Source organism: Neodiprion pinetum, chromosome 5, assembly GCF_021155775.2.
Source record: "Neodiprion pinetum isolate iyNeoPine1 chromosome 5, iyNeoPine1.2, whole genome shotgun sequence".
Classification (NCBI taxonomy): Eukaryota; Metazoa; Arthropoda; class Insecta; order Hymenoptera; family Diprionidae; genus Neodiprion; species Neodiprion pinetum.
In genome coordinates this window covers 30,377,261-30,398,693 of record NC_060236.1, presented here as the reverse complement: position 1 = coordinate 30,398,693, position 21,433 = coordinate 30,377,261, and the positions used below count along the sequence as shown (strand labels likewise).

General features: G+C 37.7%; 1 protein-coding gene across 5 annotated transcripts in view; it reads left to right on the top strand.

Annotated features, from left to right (window-relative positions):
- Positions 1-21,433, top strand: part of LOC124220583 (uncharacterized) — a 37,142-nt gene that overhangs the window by 7,181 nt on the left and 8,528 nt on the right. For all 5 annotated transcript variants that reach the window (XM_046629707.2, XM_069136753.1, XM_046629706.2 and 2 more), the window contains exons 3-4: positions 17,073-17,325; positions 19,211-19,365. In XM_046629707.2, the coding sequence (XP_046485663.1) occupies positions 17,073-17,325; positions 19,211-19,365 (408 nt within the window). The remainder of the gene's footprint in view (positions 1-17,072; positions 17,326-19,210; positions 19,366-21,433) is intronic.

The window sequence follows — 21,433 nt, the reverse complement described above, 5'->3', positions numbered from 1 at the left end:
TATATATATATATATATATATATGTATAAATACAGGCTATTGTAGGAGGAGAAAATAAACGGGGTGACGCGATTTAATTAACCTAATTCATTACCGCAATTACAGTCATCTCGCGAATAGAACACCTCTCGTAAAAATGTGTTGTACGAAATTATTATTATTATTGTTGTTATTGTTATTCGAAATTTTTAAACCTCGAAAATATACCGGTAGAAATTTTTATAATTACGCCGTTGTTGTTTCTACATGTATAATACGATACAGTTCTTAACTCTTTTGAGTCACACATTATTTTGCTGGGTCAACTTTTATATCAAGATGTTATCGTATGGTTTTTCGGATCGCTGTTTACGAATCTGAAATTACATTTTAAAAGTTGAAAATGGTGGATCCAATATGGCGGATAAAGATTTCAAATCTTATCAAATCTGGTCGAAAAACTCTATGCAGTGGTTCTTGAGGTCGCTGATGAAAAATGTGAAATCAAATTTCAAAAATTGAAGATGGCGGATCCAATATGGCGGATAAAGATTTCAAATCTTATCACGTCCGGTCGAAAAACTGTATGCAGTGGTTTTTGAGGTCGCTGATGAAAAATGTGAAATCAAATTTCAAAAATTGAAGATGGCGGATCCAATATGGCGGATCTAATATGGCGGATGAAAATTTCAAACCTGATCGAATCTGGTCATAAAACTCTATGTGGGCGTTTCGGGGTCGCTGATTGGATTCGCTGTACCGGATTTTCAAAATATGATTTCAGATTCGTAATCAGCGACCCCAAAAACTTATACTTTATGTAAGACGTGTATATTCGTAGAGAGGTAACTTTCTCGGAAATGAATTATTCCTTCAATTTTCACGTTTTTTTTTCAATCAAGTTGTTTCTAACAATAACAATTTACATTACATTGCAATAATTACTCTTCAGTATTGAAAATCTATCAGTATACTATCAGAAATAGCAAAAAACCGCAAAGAAATATGTTGAAAAGTTCTCTAGATATGCAAAAAATTGTGTAGAAAACAAGTCGAGTTGTATTATCATTCTTTATAACCATATATTGGGTATAGAAAATGAAAATTAGTTTCGTAGCTGTACAACGAAAAAATATAGTACATCAGTAAAATTTGACTCGGTAAACATTATAATTCAAATTGAAATTTTTTTTTTTTTTTATGTTTCCGTGGAAAAAGCGACACAGTGAATGAATGCTTACGTGTTGAAAAAATTGTCCACTCATTTGCATTCAGTGTACGTATATATGTGATATACAGACGCTTATCGTGACAACGTAATCTCCGAAACGCTGCAGGAGTCCTTTCGTTGCTCCGTGGAATATGGCGAACGGATGCTGGAGTAATTCGAGGATCGGGATGATTCATATCTCTCCATTCTATGCGCGTCTTGGGCGTGTATAGGTTTAGGTAGAGGTGGGCATACGTACAGCAGACCGGAAGGACAGATGTGCCACGGTTTAAAACGCTTCTCCTTTTCTCCTTTTTTCAATTTTTTTTTTTCAGCCCTCCGCGCACGTAAAAATTCGGGTCATTCAATCGATGAAGATCTCGATTATGGTATACTGCATATTGGACAAAAACGTATTATGTGTTATACTATAAAAACTTAATCAGGCCTAAGTTTGTAACGTTATCGTAACGATGCGTGTCTAGAAAAGCACGTTATTTTGCAACTTAAGAATTACCTGAAATTTAGTTAACCGTTAATAAAGCATCGACAAACAATTCAAATTTTGTAAATTCAATTTCTTCGGTTATTATAATGGTACGTAATAGTAATTTTTGTTTTCTTACTAACTTCAGCCTTGTAAAACTTTTTGGAGATTGATGAGTGAGATTGATAATGAAAGAAATTCCTTCGTTTTCCTTGTGTCTAAATTTGTATAAGTATTGTTAACGCTTGAACAACATTACATGTATTATATATGGATTTAAAACAAAAACTTGAAGTGTAAATTATATGTCAAGTGGGCAAAAGGTGTTTTCAATTTAAACGTCGATCCAATTGTTTATGAAATTGAGCTTTGAAATTAAACTTTAATAAAATCGAAATATGCACGCTTTGCGTGATATCAAATTGATATTGGTTAATAACATCATATAGCTAATATAAAATTACCAATAACGATACAAAAACGCCGTATAAACACCGTGTATAAATAATCTAATATACTGTGAAATGATCGAAAGATTGTCGGTGAGAGATTTTTCGTTCGGACGATCAAAAGAAGGATCGAGGAGGGGCTTTTAATCCCGTCGGGTCTCCAGATCCGTAGCGTGTGGTCTGATGGGTGTCTGATTACAGGAAGTACTTTTCCTTCTATTCTATACCTACCTACCTTAGATACTTGCATACATATATATACACATATACTTTACATCGTGTCTGAACATATTCTTCTACACATGGCCGAAGATACTCCGAGCCTTGAGTCGCGTTAAAAAAATCTCTTTATCGAGGATCGGATCGATGTATACTTTTTATTTCTTTCCTTCATTTTTCTACAGCTTAGAATCGATTTTGACACGAAAAATAACCGATTGTAATTACATAATAATAATAATAATAATAATAATAATAATAATAATAATAATAATAATAATAATAATAATAATAATAATAATAATAATAACAACAACAACAACAACAATACAAGTAAATATATAATTGATGTAATGCAATTATATGTACAGGTATATATATATATATATATATATATATATATATATATATATACACATATCGTTTGTTTCGCGTCTCCAGATCGACGCCATTATACTGTTTTAGCAGTGGTAATAACTCGAGAGTTAACAGACTGTTAAGAGCAGGTATATACATAAGGAAGTCTAGCGCATTGTTCTTTAGCTTCGCCTGCAGGCGTGTATATAAGCGGTAAAAGTAGACCGATAATATTTCTTCCTTTATTATCCGCGGATGATCTTGATCGTTGGGAAAAATTAGAACCCGCAAAGCAGTACACACAGCTTTCAACTTGTATTCTACCATCCGCGATTTCGATCTTCGTTTCCTTGTAATATCATGTTTTTTTTTTTTTTTTACGGATATTTGTACGGAATGAATACACAAAAAAAAAAAAATTTGCCAAGCGGAGATGAAATATTACCGTAGTTGAAGGAATTCATTGATCAATGAATGTAGAATAACGCCCGCGAAACGTTGTAGAATAGAATAAAAGTATTTGAACCACCCATGCGGAGAGATTTTCTGTTAGGATGTGAATCCTCGTTAAATTCTATGCTCAAGGGGATATACATTCGAGGGTTTATTTTACATCCGTGGGGACGCAGAGACGCGACGACCCTCAACAAAGAGGGGATATTTTCTGCAGAGGACGCACAACAAAGGCAGCTATAATATATCGCTCTTGGATCAAGATGCTTACCAAGTATCATGTATAAATTACGAATTGATCCTCGAGGTTGAAGAGACCCATGCTTATTGGGGGGTCTTTTGCTGAGCACGGTGTGGTCCTCCTCCGACAATTTAATTTAAGAGAAAACGTGAGATTTTCTTTTTTTTTAAATAAGGTTGAGAATGGTGAAGATATTTTTTTCCGTTGCTTCTTTTTTCACGCAACTTCGAGATTGACATGTAATACTCAAATTGTACCTTATACGCGACTTGCCGATGAAACGGCATAATGAGCAATTTAGCAATTTAGTTTTTCAGCTATTTAGCCGAGGCATGCACAAGCGATAATTTATCATCAGTCAACGATACGTCATTGTTGTGTGGGCTGTGGTCTGTTATTGATATGCTAATGTCCTCGGCATATTACGGTCCGTATGTATTTAGTAAATCTACGAATAAGAAATTATCGCTGCAGCAGTAACACTTGCCGATTTTATTTATAGCAATAAACGCGATAAAAGGTATAAAACGAAAAACAGAAATATTGATATAATATCATTTGATTTACAGGTGGTGATAATATCGTAATCGGTTGAATTTAGTTATAAAACTAAAGATGGTACTAAAAAAAAGAATGACAAAACATTATCTACTTGATTATGTATTCGCATTTCGTATAATATCTTTATCTCTATCTTTATCCAGCAGGTCAAAAATGAGGGTTTTTATTAAAAATTCCCAGCACTCTGTTAAAGCTGACGTAATAAATTCGTTTAAAACGAGTACAGAATTTTTGTGGGTACGAAGACGTATAATGTATAACGTAATTTATATGTGTGACACGGTGTATGTATACCTATGACACACGTGCTCACATAAGTGAAATGAAAGACAATTTCTTTGCCCGAGCTTGCCAACTCCTTAGTATATAGGTATAACGTATTCCACAATACATGGTTGTTTGTTATTGAACACACAACGTCGATTCGAACTGGGACTGCGGGGAAAATATCATATTCGAAAAAAATACGTTGATGCCGGTGTTCGAAACATTTGAATTTAACGTTATCCACAAAATTGTATACACTTATCGTTGCAGGTCCCTTCTTCAAATTCCGGACGACAGATGTTTTCGGTCGAATAACTTTACCGCGAAGATATGTTGTAAAAGTAGGTATTAATGGACGATATATATGTTAGGTTAGGTTATGCTAGAATTATTTGCGCACCTGGGAGGAATAAATATTAAGTATACATCATTTCGCACTTATTGTCGAGTCCCGGGGATTCGAGCCGGGATTTCTACCAAGAATTTCGATAAAACTACCGAAACAAATCTTAGATGTAAAAAAAAAAAAGAAACAAAACAAATCAGAAGGAAAAATGACGGTTAAATATGTACTGTGTAGCATTAGTTTTGGATTTTGAAGTAGTATGAATTAGGAATATGTGTGCGTAACCATTGTGTTTTATGGTTCGTTTAGTCTGCCAATTCCTGAAAAATTTTCCTACGGATACTGTAAGCACGAAGTAATTTTCAAAAATTCCAACGACGCACAGAATGACTCGAACTTGTCGAGTCAAACCCAACCCAACCTAACCTGTATGCCGCATAAAGTAATTCCCTGGAATGTGATTGAATAATTTAACGGGGCGAATAGGGCGGTGAAATAAGGGGCGAAGGGTCCTAGGAAATGATCCGAGGATCAGAGCGCGGATAACAGCGCCATTCATCTTTCCGAATAAACCAGACTGCCGCTGCTGCTGCGGACCAAATGCACGAGCTGTTTGGGGTGGCGAACGAGGCGAGACGAGGGCTCATCCCCTGAAAATCGTCGAGCCTTTTACATTCGGGTCGCAGTTTTGTCGCGCCTGCAGGATTCTTTACCCGCATTTCTGCGGACAGATCTATTCAATGTCCGGTCACCTACAAAGCCACTTACAATTATTCCAATCGGAATGTATTGTACACTTGGGGACAATGAATCTGAGACGGCTAATTTTTTACACTAGACAGTTATGTTGGCAACACAGAGAAACCTACAGCGCCATAGTCGCCCGACGGCGAAACAAACTCAATCTCAATAAATGTAACATAACCCATGACCGTCGAATCTTACCTTAGTAGAATTGACGCGTCGATCCGACAAGTCATTATTCCCGCGGTTATTCTAAGGTTAGATTCGACGGTCATGGGTCATGATATGTTTATTGAGATTGAGTTTGGTACGCGCTCGGCCGACTATGGCGCTGTAGGTTTCTCTGTGTTGCCAACATAACTGTCTAGTGTAAAAAATTATCCGTCTCAGATTCATTGTCCCCAAGTGTACATACATACATCTGAATCCATAATCTCTACCAGATTCTGCAGTAGTTTCGGCCGCCATCTTGAATTCAAGGGGTAATTTGTTATTGTCAAATATCTCGCCCATTTTCAAATATTCGCTGCAAGTGGTCATGACTAAACTTGATTTCAACAATTTTTTGTCTACGAGCGGTATTTTTCGACTTAAACTATGAAATCAAGATAGCGACCGAAGCTACTGCAGAATATGGTCGAAATTCTGGATTCAGACTATGAATAACCCTCGCCAACTATTAGAAAAACAAAATAGTTGTATCGTAAAGTTATATATAGCGAATCGGCTAATTGCGTAGTCTATGGTTGTGGATGTGCAGGCTAACCAATTATTGCGATGGGTTAGGTTAGGCATGAGTCGGTGCAGCATCAAACTTTGACGCTCATGCGCTGCCGCTGAACTCACATCGGGTGCCGACCCCCCGGGACTCGATAAATCGCCTCCCCCCAGAAACTCCATGAGTTGAGCCTGCATTCGCCCCTGAGTGCAGGCGTAATCGATAGGAAGTTGGCCTCGCATCATCGCCTTTATCCCGGGTTTTCACAGACCTGCTGCGTCTGCTACCGTGCGGCAAAGTCAGGTGACTCTGATTGAAAAGTCTGCCTATTTTCAAATCGTTCGACAATCAATTCCCAAAACCAAATCATGACACTTATAAGTTTCTAAAGATAACCATTCAAGCTTTGATACGATCATTATTGGCCATATATATTGACGCTTACATCTGATGCGAGTTTGTTGTTTCTAACGTGATCGATGATCTGCACGATGTTTTATCGGTCGCGTAATTATAACCTGGGGTCATTTTTTTTATCATGAGAGGAAAACGTGTTGGAATTTTTCTGTCACAGTTCAGATGGCGTGCCAATTTAACACGTGTGTATCCGATTTCTTCTTATCAACGCGAGCTGTAACAATAAGATGATATTATAATATGCGCGTACAATGTAATGCACGAGATCCTGATAACGAATCGCGTATTGACTTCATTCCGCAAGTATATCGTACAGTGTCGTATTTTTCTAACGGTACGAGATTAAATGCGAGAAAACAGAACCTGTATTTTGCGCTCATTGTCGGCGTACTGTCAGCGTACATTATTTTATCATTTATTAATTCGGTAAGAAATAGAAACATGGAGGTGTAGATTCTGTGTCTTTGTTTCTTGAGTTTGTTCATTTTAATGCAACTTTATGTAAGCAAAAATTATAAAATTTTCGAAACAATAGCGCGTGTTGTTCGAATCCAGATAAACTCGACGTATTTTCAATTGTTTCGACCAATTATCGCAATCGTTATTGTAAAATTTCAACAACCCGAACTATATTATTTAATCTCTTGCACCGCGTATGAAATAACATATACACAGATGTACGAATGTTTTCATTTGCTAATCATTCGCTTTGGCAAGTTTCATTTTTCGCCGATATCTATAGACGATCATACATTACGGTATAATTATAATGTGTATATTTACATTACACCGATGATAAATATCGGCGTAGGAATATAATGACAATAATAACGATATAAAGAGTAATGGCAAGGGGTTTATCTTTGTTTTCTATATCGAACACACAGCTGTTCTACTTCGAATCTGACAATGGATTGACGAATGGATATCCTTATAATATGCTCCGTGACGTGTAAAAGGAAAAGAAGTTGAAAAAACACGCGTGCGGCGCGGCGGGTCGAGGGACCAGGTGGTGGGTCTTGTACGAAATTCACGCGTGGTTTTCTCTCTGGGTCCTCTTACGCACACATTCGATACACACACCCCAGCGGTATTCTTTCCGAGCTGAAATATGTGTATTCGTATCGGAAGTTGTAGTTTTTGCTGCAGCCCAACAGCGAAACAGATGGCTCTCGCAGGCATGTTCAATATTATTTTACAAAAAGACCTATAATATTGTTGAATCAATCATACCACGAGCATACAGGTACATACATTGATAACTGTATAAATTTCGTATATACCCAGGCACGTTAAACACGTCATGCGTGTTGGTCGTACGAGCATAAGTAAAAATGTCCAACCATAAGTTTGCTATAAGCTGCTTGGGGTGATGTGATCACATCTACGAAAAATCTCCTCATTTATATTCACCTTAGCTCGCCGACTGTAATATAAATTCACCTGAAACGTGAAGAGAACAGAGATTCGGCGTCGCAATCATAACCTCGTAACAATTCTGTTATTATTATTATTATTATCATAATATCGTCGTATTCAAAAAAGACAACAAAAAAAAAGAAAGAAAAAACCAAGAGATCTTTCTTAATTCTCTTCTTACTTGTATGCACACAAGTTTGGAATCAAAAAGTTCTGCCGTCATGTACAATGAAGCGAGTTTTTTCTTTCTTTCACAACCTTCGTTAAATCGATTGTTTGGAACTTAATTGCGCGGCGTTTGCGGATTTGAATTAGAGACGGTAATTTTCAGCGAGATAGACTATCTTTGGGGGGGAATATAAACATGGATGGTTACCGTGAATGAAAGACGCGCGCATAAATAGTCGGTACCTTATAACCTCCGCCAATAACCAGGGCTCTTGAATGGTTGTTGGTCTTGGCTGCTGCAGAGCTTATAGAAACAAAAGTGTGCGTGAACGGCCGAAATGCCCGGGGGGGGGGGGGGGGGGGGGGGGGGGCGAACGGACGAAAATCTTGGCCACCAGATGCATTCTTGAGCGATTTAAACGGCCAGACGCCGGCTTATTCTGCCTTCGCTTGATTAACTTCTTTAGAAATAAAGAGGAGGAAATAACCGCCGAGTGGGGCAAAAGGAAAACGAAAACGGGATGAAAATAAATAATAAAAATTACCGGGGCTCGGATATTGCGCATCGTTACAAGCGATATACATATATATATTAAAGTTTTTGCAACGTTATTCTCTCGTGTTATAACTGCATAATGCTTCCTTCAATTGTACTTTATATACACTATTCATTCGAAATTACGCATGTACTTTTATATAATAATAATGGTACGAGTAGTCGTTTGAGAGGATGTTATAGTCAGTCTTTACCGATTGAGTAGAACGCCCATTTATTTTTATTATTATTAAAACCTATGCATAAGTTACAAAAACTATGAAAAAACCTTTTTGCATGTTTCATGAGAAAATAAATCCAGAAAACATAAATCCTGCAATAAATGTTAATTCAATTTTTAGGGACAGATTTCATGGCACTATTGTTGTGGGAAAAAAACTTCTTTTTCGGATATTTGTATTCGATATTGCAGCGTGTAGAATTGTGCTGACTGCCGTATTTTTGATGATAATAAAAAAAAAGGCGTGAAATTTAACACTAGAACTATCAAACCAGTAAAAATGACTGGTTTAACAATTTCATTTTGAAATCCCGTTTCAAGTTAAAAGCACATGGCACCAGATGTAGAAAAAGTTTGAACACCCTGTAGATTGAGTTGCAGCTCCGTGATGCTGCTCATTGACTGTAAAACCTAAAACCCCAGGAAACAAGATATTCGTTATAAGCATGAGGCAGGTAGAACGTACATCATATGCGGTGCATGAAAAGAAATTGAAGACAGCATACGGCACACGCTCTCTGTGCAATTTATACTCGCTCCTACCGCGGACCGCATGCGTAACGTGCGTTACCATTTTCTAGGAGAAGTCTGACAACCCAGTTTGTGCAGGGTGAATTATTAACGACCGAATGGCCCGTCCTATGCTATAATTTAATGCGCATGCGCTACAATCCGAGAGCGGCTGTTTGCCAGGGCTACCAACCGTCATAAATTTAACCTAAAGTTCGCCGCGATGTACGTAACCTCGAAAATTTTGACAGAAATCAGTGTTGAACACAACTGCCAGCGACAACTATTGAAATTTTCGAGGTTGCGTTCACGACGGTTGGTCGACCTGGCAAACAACTACTCTCGGATTGTAACTCATGCGCATTAAATTATAGCAGAGGACGGACCATTCGGACCTTGGCAATTCACTCTGTATATTACATTTATACCTATATCCATAATTGCAACATTCTAGTTTCGTTGGAAAAACAGAGAAGAAAATGAAAAAAATTAATAAATTAATAATTTTATACAAACTTTCACTGCACACCTTCGAGTTACATATTATATGCACTCGCGTGATAATTATAACCACATTACATTAATTTATGTGCATATTATATTTTATAGTTTGTAAATTCTTTACAACACGGTGTCGTTACTACACATTATGTTCAATTTCCATTACTTTCGTCAGGATATAATTATTGTGTATATACATTTACTGTGAATTAATTCCTTTGTTTCGTATTTTTTCTCCACTTCCTATTAGTCATCGTTTTTCTATGATTTTTTTTTCTTTGTTTTTTTTTCTTTCTTTTCTTGTCGAGGTGCTTACTGTGACGTATAACGGAAACAATGCAAGATTGCATCGTGAGATGTTGATCTAGGGAAAATGTGAAGAAGAGTGCAGTAAAAACAAAGAGAGACTGGAGGATAAAAATGGAAGTGAACCAAGGAACGACCTCCGCAAAGTTGTTTGATTTTCCCGACGAGATAAGCTAGATATGTATGCACGAATATATATATATACACATAGGTATATGTGTACAGTATATACCATTATTGCGACAGACTTGGCATACATATCGCGAGTTTATCTCGTTCGGGATTTTGGCGGGAAGATCTTTGAAGAGAGTATCGTCATTTTTTAAAATTTTTTTTTGTTGTTTTCAATTCTCCTTTCGTAAATCGTTTTTCGTACGTTTTATATTTTAAGTTATTACGACGTAAAGAAATTAAAATAAATAACAGAAGAACACGTAGTCCCTTTTTGTCTCGTGGATTTTAGAAAAATTGAGCGAAACATTGAAACTTGGCAAATGATCGAAACGGTAACGGTATAATAATCGCCGGTATACCAGCATAAGATACCATAATACCTGGTATCTATGCGAGCAGTGATGTTACGGTACGTAGTTCCAGTGCTTGCTTCTCACTTATTCGACTCAGTGTTCCAAGTTTGTGAACAAGAAACAACAGTGCGAACCAACCGGTCGTTATACCTATACCGAGAGTCAGTAAACTCTCTGGATAACTTATAACCATAGCCTCTCGTCTGCGAGAGTATGAAAACAACAAATAAATAAATAAATAAATAAATAGAAGCAAATGAAACATGAAAGTGTCGAGATTTTTCTCCTACCCGCATATTTTCAAGTCAATTTATACGAAGAAGATGAAATAAAAAAAATATATATATATTGGAAGATTCAAGTAATTTAATAAAACATTTCAGCTCGAGCTTTAGCCGAAATTTTTATTTTTTTTTCCTTCTCTTTTCACGTCTCAACAGCTGCTCGGATATGTTTTTCTTTTTTACAGCCTGTTTACCGTTTATCGCAGTATACATATACATAATGCGTAAAATATACGGTATAAAGGTGTTATTTCAGTTTGATATTAACAAGCTGCTGCATGTTGCTGATGAAAAGACATCGACGTATGCAGGTGTAAGAAGAGCGAAACTGACGACATGCCGAGGGACCGAAACCTTTCGGAGCTTACGGTGTCAAATTTAAAGTCAGAGTGTAACAGTTGATATCCGTATACAGTCTTCTGTATACACCTGTATATATCTATGAATTAGGTATACATGACAAATTTTTAGTCATGTACTTACCTGTAAGAAGCAAGATCTAATTTCTCCAACTTTTAATCGATGATCCGATTTATGTTATGAGAAAAAAGCATCCTCAAATTCGGGGTGTGAAAAAAAGAGCAAAATTTGAATTTACATACTGTTACCATTTTTGTTATTTATCAAATACAACTGCAACAAATAGAGTATTTTTTAAAATTACTTTTCGTCTGGCATGCGATAGATGCGTATTTGGTATGCGAAGGCTGAAGGCTGCAAAAAAAGAAAAAGACAAATGCAAAAGAAAAGAATCCTACTAATCGTCGCGAGCCAAGATTTCGGTAATCTTGAGAAAATTTTTCTAAAGTTGTTATGCACGATGTAGATATGTGCATATGTGTATATATATATATATATATATATATATATTATACGCATTCAAGTTTGACGATGGCAACTGTATGGTTTATATTTAGAAATTTTTTTTTTTTCGAACTTAAGATCTAGGCTACTATACTGTCCCTGCGCGGCTTGTCTTCCAACCCTCTTGTATATCATTTACAAGAAAAATTCTATTCCCGTCTCGTTACCGCGCGGGATGAACAACCTCTAAGTGCTAAAGGTTTCGAGGCTGCGGAATCGGATACTGGAAATCGATGTGTCGAGGTTCGATTTTATGGCTGCGACACCGCCGGCTTCATTTGAATTTTGTAACCCGAGCGTCTTGGGAGCGTGCAGGAATCGCCGGAAACGTGGATGAAAAAATCAAAGTGTATAATGTAATTCGAATTCTTTTGCGTTCTCTCTCGATTTATCCTGGCAACTTGACCAGGTATAAAACCATCCGTACGCCTTAGAAAAATTATATCGTCTGTGTTTTTAAGTCGAATTATATACAAGTATAAAATGAAATACGAAAACGACAGAAAAAAAAGAAAGAAAAAAAAAAAAAAAAAGGAAACACTACTCGAGTCGAAACGCTCTCGCTAGGACAGTCTTACCGATGAGAAACCGATGTTCCGCATACTAATTTTCGTCTCGTGCTTTTTGAAACGCTAAAGAATTCACAGGCCGCTTGCTAGCTGATTTACTTAAAATGTTGATAATGATGAGAACAACAACAACAACAAGAACGATAATAATAATAATAAAAATAATAATAATAATAAAAAGGAAGATTTCACGGTGTCATTGCTTATTTATGTTTTGTGTTATTAACATTACGTGTAATGTTTTTAATTTTCTGATTTCGAAAATCTGGTGAACTGATTTTGTTCTTATTTGTAATAATAATAATAATAATAATCACTCCCATTTAGGGGGTTGATTTCCCCATTTAACTATTTTCAAGGGAGCAGTAAATCTACCAAACGGATTTCGATGAAATTGGATGTCGAGAGGGTTTCTTGGATCGCTGATTACGAATCTGAATTCGAAATTGCGAAATTCAAAATCGCAGATTCAATATGACGGACAACCATTCTAAAAGTCACTTGGTATTGCTTGATATTGGATCCGCTTTTTTGAATTTCAAAATTTCGAGTCCAGATTCGTAATCAGCGGTCCAAGAAACCCGTCGATATCAAATTTCATCGAGAACCGTTGGGTAGATTAATTACTGTTCCCTTGAAACTAATTAAATATGGGAAAATCAAGCCTCTGGCGGCACGGACTAGAGTTGAGATAAAAATTTGAAAAAATTGGGGTATTATTTTTGAATTATTTGGAACCGATTTGCGGAATGAGACAGTCGAAATTCAAAAATAACCTGCTTAAGGACGACCCTGACGTGCAAAGTAATTGGCGATTGGTAAAAAAATTTGTCGACGGCAACATGTATATATGTGAATACTTTTGAGAAGACCTCCACCTTCTCGGAAAACCCTGTATTATACCTATAATGTGCTCGAGAGTACGAGTCGAGAGGGCTTCCAGTCGATTTGTTTTTTTGATCGTGGGCCTAATTCTGTGGCGATGGTGATGGTGGGTGCATTCTGGATGAGGAGGATGAAGAGGCTGGTATAAAAAAATTTCTTCTCTTTTCACGAGCACCGGATATGGGGCGATTATATTTAGAAAAAGGCACCGCACTTATGTGTGTACATCTTATACACTGCCACGAGGAAACATAAATTGAAAAGAGGATAAATAAAACGAAAGAATAACGTTGAATTTTATCCTCGTTTATCGACGTTACGCGTGGTTGGTTATGATAAGTGATAATTAATTATTTTCTCATAATCCAATTATAATTTCCGGGAATTTCGAATATATAGCCCTTGCGGCTGTTACCGATCTATCGTTTTTATACGAGTTCTGCAGATCGTGCAGAGTTTACGAATAATCGACCTTATGACTGGAACACCTTGACCGTTCTCTGTCTTCTTCTATTTTTCACTTAATTTTATTCTCCTTTTCATTCTCATCCGCACCGTTTTATGATACTATTATTGGTATGCAGCGGCTCTTCTTCGATGTTTCGCAGACATTTTCATAAGAAAATGCAGATAACATTTTATTTTTCTTCTTCTTCTTTCTGTACGATACATCGACTTAGGAGAAACGAAAAATAAATAAATTAGATAAAAGTTATGTTCGTTTCATCTGGTTGTTGCTCAGAATTCAACGATACATTTATTACTTACGAACTCTGAGCAGCGGAACTCTGTTGACTTTTTTTCTCACATTGCCGCGAGATGGTTAACGTTTTTTTTTTTTTTTGAATGCAAAAAGATAGCAAACTAATTATCACTCCCAATTACACGGGGCAAACTTCCTGCGACGTCTACTTAACGATATTCTAAATCCTGTCTCTTATCTCCCGACGGTTTCCGGCTTTGAGTTATTTTCGCAAACGATCACACTGATCGTCCTTGTGGACTAAATCCTTTTTCTATTCCCACGTGAACATAGCATTTTAAGATAAACCCGACGTTGATATTTTGTTAATTTTTTTTCTCCTAAAACCGTATATAATTAAGTAATCGTACGTTATGGAAATATTTAAACCACCCTGTGCAGATCCGTGAGTACGGATGTATGTAGGGTAAACACAGAGTGCAGCCACGGTGTCGTGAGAAACAAGAAGATAAAGCGGTGGGTAGAACCGAGATGAAAAGAAAATATGAAAAGTGACAAATTTTGTCTACTATTCGTCTCTTCCGGTTATAACTTTGAACAATTTTTTTTTCCCCTTGTCGTCGCGGTTAAATAGGTTTGTTTTAACTCTTGTATTTCGGTTTCCATGCACCGACTCTTCGAGTGTAATTATACAACGATATGCCGCGTGCTATATGCTTCCGTTGTAAAAATAATCCTATTTTAGGTGTTTGAACGAACTGCTTGAGGTTATTGTTGTACGAAACGTATACACAGAGCCGGTAGAGATACGATAATCTTATCTCAACTTAAAACATGCATTTCCGTTCGTCGCTGTATATTTTTCACTCGCTTAAATCGTTTCACATACCTATATCTATGCAACCCAACGTACAGGTGGGTATATTAACAAATAAGAATCGCGCGAGGCGCCGACTCGACTTTCGGTCGTAACAAGAGTAAATTACTGCACATGCGCCAAATAATCGAATACTATTGGTCCGCGAGATGCAAAGCAGGGGTGCCAACTTGACTCGAAATGGAGAATGAGATGTCAAACTCTTCTGGATCAAATGGTGAATTGAAATTACTTTGTTACGATGACCCGTAGCAGTTATCAATAAATTAACAACAAAACCCTGCTTCGCTGTTCCGAATAATTATACCAACTATCCGAGATATGCTGGAACCAGATAAATTTTCGTCGCGTACGTAACCATAATCTCTGTAAGCCGTGTTTGAGAGCCGAAGATTCAGGTGGTAAACCTGTATAAGAATTCGAGAACTCAATCTGTCAAGTTTCACCGTTCACTCGTGAGTATTAAAGGCATAAATACGTGTCTTGTTTTCTCAAATATCCGAATCGGTTATCCGAATTCGCAAATTACAAAATGAAAAATTACAGACACCGATCGCGTGAGAATAAATGTCAGCATTCACGCACTCGGAGAATGCGTGACGAAGTGGTGAAAACGCAAAAAAAAAAAAATAATACAAAGTCAGATGAAAAATAAAAAGAATTGGCAAATCACTCGCAGGCATTCCATTCGTGATGTAATCGAAGAGAATTCTGGCGAGTCTGTGCCTGCATGGGTCTCTAAGGACAAAAAGACGCATGCACGACGCTCGTTCGTCGTATATACATACACATATATATATATGTTGGTACATACACGCTGGGCATGATGATTCATGAATAAAAGATTACAAACTGTGAATAACACGATGTCGAACTCTTTGTTTTGCGATTTGACTACCTAACGGCCGTTCTTTTACCTCCCCCCCCCCTCACGCCCTTTTTCTCTTCTTCATTACCATTCTTCATCCTCTTTACATCTCTCGTTCAATGTTTTGTCCCAAGGCGACGATAGAATCCGGCCGGCGTTATTTAAACGACAGGAAGTGATTAGGCACAATTTGCTTAATGATTGATTCCCGCGACCACATCGTCATAACTTGCGGCGTGGCACCACCTTGGCCTCTTCTTTTTATCGGTGGTCGTGGTCTCGGCGGGAGTCAGGTTCGCAAAGAACACCGTCGTCCCTATATTCGCCCCCTGCAATTGATTTCAGTATGCTGTATTATATACCCACGTCCTGGTCACCGACGTTATCGTTAGTGCGGTAATTTAACATCTTTCACTAATTAGTCCAATAAGATTGGTCTCGCTAGCCAAAGGAACATCCAGAACTAGTGCTGTGCGATTAATCGATTAATCGTTTTTACCATCAATCGATTAATCGTATTTTCGATAAATCAACGGTTTCGATTCATATACCGTTTGACCGGCAGAATTGTTACTAGGAAACTTCGATTAATCGAAAAACTCGGATTAGTCGATCAATCGCGAGCACGATATTTTTCGGTTATGGTGTAGAATGAGAACAGTCGAGGACCGTCGTACGGTAACCACAAGTTGAAACTCTTCTCGTTGTCAGTGCAGCTTTGATAATTGCCGATGACTTTTGCAGATTTTATAAATAGACAATTATTACGACTACCCGATCAGATCGTTGAAAATGATCTTTTACCCTTTGAATCAAAGAGAGTCGGGAGCTTGTACCGGTGCAGCTGCACTATCGGTGCAACCGTTCTCGACGCTCCTCGTAGTCGACGGAAATCTCATTGCTCACTTCTACGTAAGGTGTGTTTGTACGTGGTTACGTGTGTTACGGATGTATGGCATGCACAACTAGGGGTCTCAGGTTCCTGAGAACTAAACTCTGGATCTTGCTTTACTGAATCCCAGCTATGTCATGCCACACCTTTCACATAGTTAGGTATACGCGATGCCTGTAGCTCCGTTACATACGAGTATACGGAGAGCTTGTCTCACTCGCACAGACGAATCGCTTTACGCGCATACAGCATGCAGGGAACATCTTTTACGGCATGAGAATACGTTCGCTGTACAGATAGTCTCTTTCTACCGCGACTTTTACCGCATAAACTACGATCCGTTGTTATATCCGTATGTCCGCCCGGCGGAAATGGACCCCCTAATTGGGTCCTATCACTTTATCGATTTTCGTAGATCTCACCGCATCGGACCCATACAATTTATTATACAACTTTACCGTTTTTTGATCGTCAGGCGCACACGCAGCCACCGCCAAAGAAGTGCTCCAGAGTTTCGAGGATCCCGAACACGCGGTACAGGAAGGATGTTACTTCTCCGCCGAGTATCAGGGCGAGTTTATCATGCAGGTTGGCGGGGCTGGTTCCAAAGGTTCAGGGAGCATCGGTGATCCGGTGCCATACTCCTCTGTCCGCATAACCTTCAATTCGATACCAGTGTGGGGATATTGTCGGCGACGAGTTGGCCAGAACGTGCTTTTGGTCAATAGGTTGGTATAAGTTCGTTTACATAAACCGTTCGATTTTAAGCCTTTAATTAGACGCTGTTTCGGAGGCGGTTCAAGACCATGGATTTGACCAACTGTTGAAACGCCAACTGTTCTTTCTTTGGTATTAGAATTCACGTTTTGATTATCGTTTCCTGCATTAACACCTTATATTCCCGGTGGGAAACCCGAAACTACGATGACTCTGTGAAAATTATTCGTTATAATTGGTTCGCTGAACGAAAAAACCGGTAACATACGGAGAGAACTCGCACCGTCCTGTTGATTCGACAGTTTGAACCTGAACCTTTTGCCATATGTTCGTCATTTCGAGATGAGACGAGACCACGATCCATCCTTGGACTCGACGCGACGGTTGAGCAAAAAAGGGGAAAGATGAGGTGGCGAGGCGGGGGGGGACACGAGCGAATCAGATTGCGCAAAAGAAAGCAAAATGCATGTTATACATGCGCGCTTCTTAATGGAAGTTAAATTGCCATCTCCCAAGAGCTATTTATACACGTTCACCACCACCACCACCACCACCATCACCATCAGAAGGATGGACGGATGCAGGGATATGCCGCATGCTCCTTCCTCAATTTTTACCATTTCCATATGCGTGCGGATGCTGCTGGAGAGACTCTCGCTGCAAAGTCTGATCTTCTTTTTTTTTTTTTTTTTTTTTGCTCGGGAGAGAAAGAGAGAGAAGTAAGAGTTGTAAGAGAATAAAAAATTTTTTAAATGAAAAAAAAAAAAATAAATAAAAAATGCGAAACTGCACCTCTCGTCTGAATAATGTTCCGTGGAGAGCTAAATGTGCGTATATAATGCATGCTCCTGATACCTTCGTGCCTACGAATTCTCATCAACTCTCTTACGCTGCTGCGCACATGCTCTGCAGCGAATGATATTTAAGATCTGATGCAGCTGTAGGACCACCTCGGATGTGATGTTAAAATTGAAATAAGAAGGTAGTCTTCTCGTGAGTGTCTGTAGTACCTGCGGACGGGATCGGGAACTGTTGTTGCAGGATGCGGGAAAATTAGATTTTTCGAACCGTAATTGGGTGCGCTTCTTGCTTCTATACCTTTCTCTTCGCGTTTTGTTTTGTTTTTTTGTAGTTTTTTTTTTTTTTTTTTTTTTTTTTCGGTTTTTCGTTTTTCTGGTTCTTCTGATTTGCAGGTTTCCTCGTCAAGTACGTCTAAAAACTGATTGGCCCGTTGCCCGGTGTTGAAGATCTTGCTTCTTTTTTTCTTTTTTTTTTTTTTTCGTCTTTCGTTTTTTCTTTAATACCGTTTTTCTGGTATCGAATACCGCAGAGATTTTTATCTCTTACACGATCGGGTTGCCCTTCTTCTTCGTCGTTAAACTGCCCGGCGGATGTTTCCTCAGCCGTGACGTAGTTCTTGGGTCGTCGTCTTCTTCATCCTCGTTGTCGTCGTTGAGGCGCGATCATCGAACGAAAGAATTCTTCTCGCCTGCACAAGTTGCGGTTCAGCAGTGATGAGTTCCGATTGGATCTTCGCTACGAACGAAACAAAAAAAAAAGAAAAAAAAAAAATACAACACAACAACGCTAAACTATATATACTGAACCTTGAGGATAACCACAAAGCGCGGCGTCGATTCTTCTGAAAAATATAATTCCCCCGACAGCGTTGTAAAATCTTACAGAAATTCGATCGCATTGTAATTTTTTTTTTTTTTTTTTATTTTTTCTTTTTGCACTTCGACCATAATTATATCTCATCGTGGGACCTCGCCGCAGATGTGAAAAAAAAAAAAAAAAATTTGTCTTTTAGATATGAAAAAACGTTATTGAATTATACATACTATATTGCACTTTATATTGATTGTTTTTTTTTTAACATTTTTTTTTTCACAGATACAACGACGATGATTGCATCCGATGTTTCCGATTGATAAGGAGATCGCGAAACATAATCGAAGTATTCTCAGAGAATTTGAACAGATGTTACACTTCCGAGATTGCCGCGACAGCATCTTGTGATACTCTATACTCCAAGGCTATTTTATACCGTAAGTATTTTTTTTTTTTTTTTATACCTTCAATACTTTTTCTTCATCACAAACCTGTATTGTGTATAATGACAAACTGTGTTATATCTGCAACACCATAATCGAATGCATCGAAACGTAACAGCTCCGATAAATAATGACTTTTTAAATTAAATGCAGAGGAAAAAAATTTCAAAAAAAAAAAAACAAAATTGTACAGGCGTCTATTTTTTGATCATCTAGGAAAAAATTCGCGAATCACACATATCCACATTCACAAGTTTCGCGGTTCATTGATCACTTAAATATATTACGTTGATTGCATGTGTATGTGCGAAGCTAACGTCAGATAGTTACTTGGCAATTATTGCTGTCACACCGGCAACGAATAGTCCGCGGAATTTATAATCACTGATTCATTATAGATATTTCTTTTACGAAATGTGACTCACGCGGGATTCCGGTGTGTAAGGTGTTTGCCTTTCCGTTAGCCTCTCTTTCTCTTTGTCTCTCTCTTGATTTCTCAGACACACATCAGGCACTGTTATATACCTATGTTGGAATTGTGATTTCAAATCTACGCGGCTGCAGAATCCACGTCGTAATTAATGGAGAAAAAGCAAAAATAGAAACGAAATCCTTATATATCCAATTAAGAACGCATTATGTTCTAGTTTGAAACTTGTATCCTGCCTGATGCGTATAATGTATATATAAGGTTGTACCGGCTCGTTAATGATTAATTAGGTAATTCGGTATTATGATGTACATTAATTGTAAGCCGACGCTTTCTCACCTGCGTAAATATGTAAATATATACGACGTTCGGTTTCCTTTCCTATTTTTTTTTTTTTTTTTTTTTCAAATTCTTTACTCGTTGTACTTGTAAAATTAGCGTGATTGCACCTTATTTACATGTTATACAGTATAACTCAAATACTCGTTATCATGGGGCCGATTTTGTTATTACAGGTGTATAAACAAAGCGTATAAATATTTGTATTGCATAAATTTATACCAATTAATTCGCCTCGTTTCCTTGTATACGTTGCATTATACTGACAGCAATGCATCGACGGTACGAAGCAAGTGGAAGTACACCTACATACATACATATATATATATATATGTGCATAAAGACACACGTAATGTATAATAACTAGAGGAAAGGAAGTGCGGAGAAGATTGTGTAACACTTATGAAAGAATGTCTTAGACAGCGGATGCTACCCGTTTTTTACTCGTGTGTTATACGTTTACATACGTGTACGTTCATATCTCTACGCGCGTATCCGAATACATTTTGCTCGGTTTTTGATCCCCACACTTGATACATGCCTACCTGCCTACGTGTATATATTCTTTACTTTTTACCTTCGTATCGAGGTACATTACTCATGAAACGACGCCCCTGCGAGATGCCTAGATCCAGTATGTATAATCATATTAACAACCTACAGTGTATCTCTGGCGCCATCCAAGACGATTCTGCACCGCGCGACGTTGATAGTTTAGAAAACCTGCTAAAAACACGACGGAATATTACGATTTTCAACGTTTGATGAAAATTTGTTTTTTATCCTCGTTGTATTTATAGCGTACATATACTACTTGCTTTTTCGTTTTTCTCAATTTACATGTTAATTTCGATCTTACCGGTTAGACACACACCTATTTCACGGGTATACCTGTGTTAATCTATTTCCACGTGTAGGTATCACATTTTGATATTGAGCAACATCTGTTTGGAAAAACATACTCTATTATCTTACGAAGGCTATTATACCGATGTCGATTCTTTGGTAACTGTTTCGAGGGTATTAATTAACGATTGGCAACGCTGAAAGAGCCGTAATGCTATAATCACAAACTGACCTAACGTAACGAATTATAAACGATCTGGTCACGGGTGTCTATATGTATATATATCTATACACACATTATGCATATATCCATGCCCGCATCACCATATTACGTATGCATTGATACATTATTATACGAGCTTGGAGACACGTCTTTGTAACTTCAATTGATGCAGCGTTGCAGCTATCACTTTATACTTGTATACATGTATGCGTATTCTTTTCACA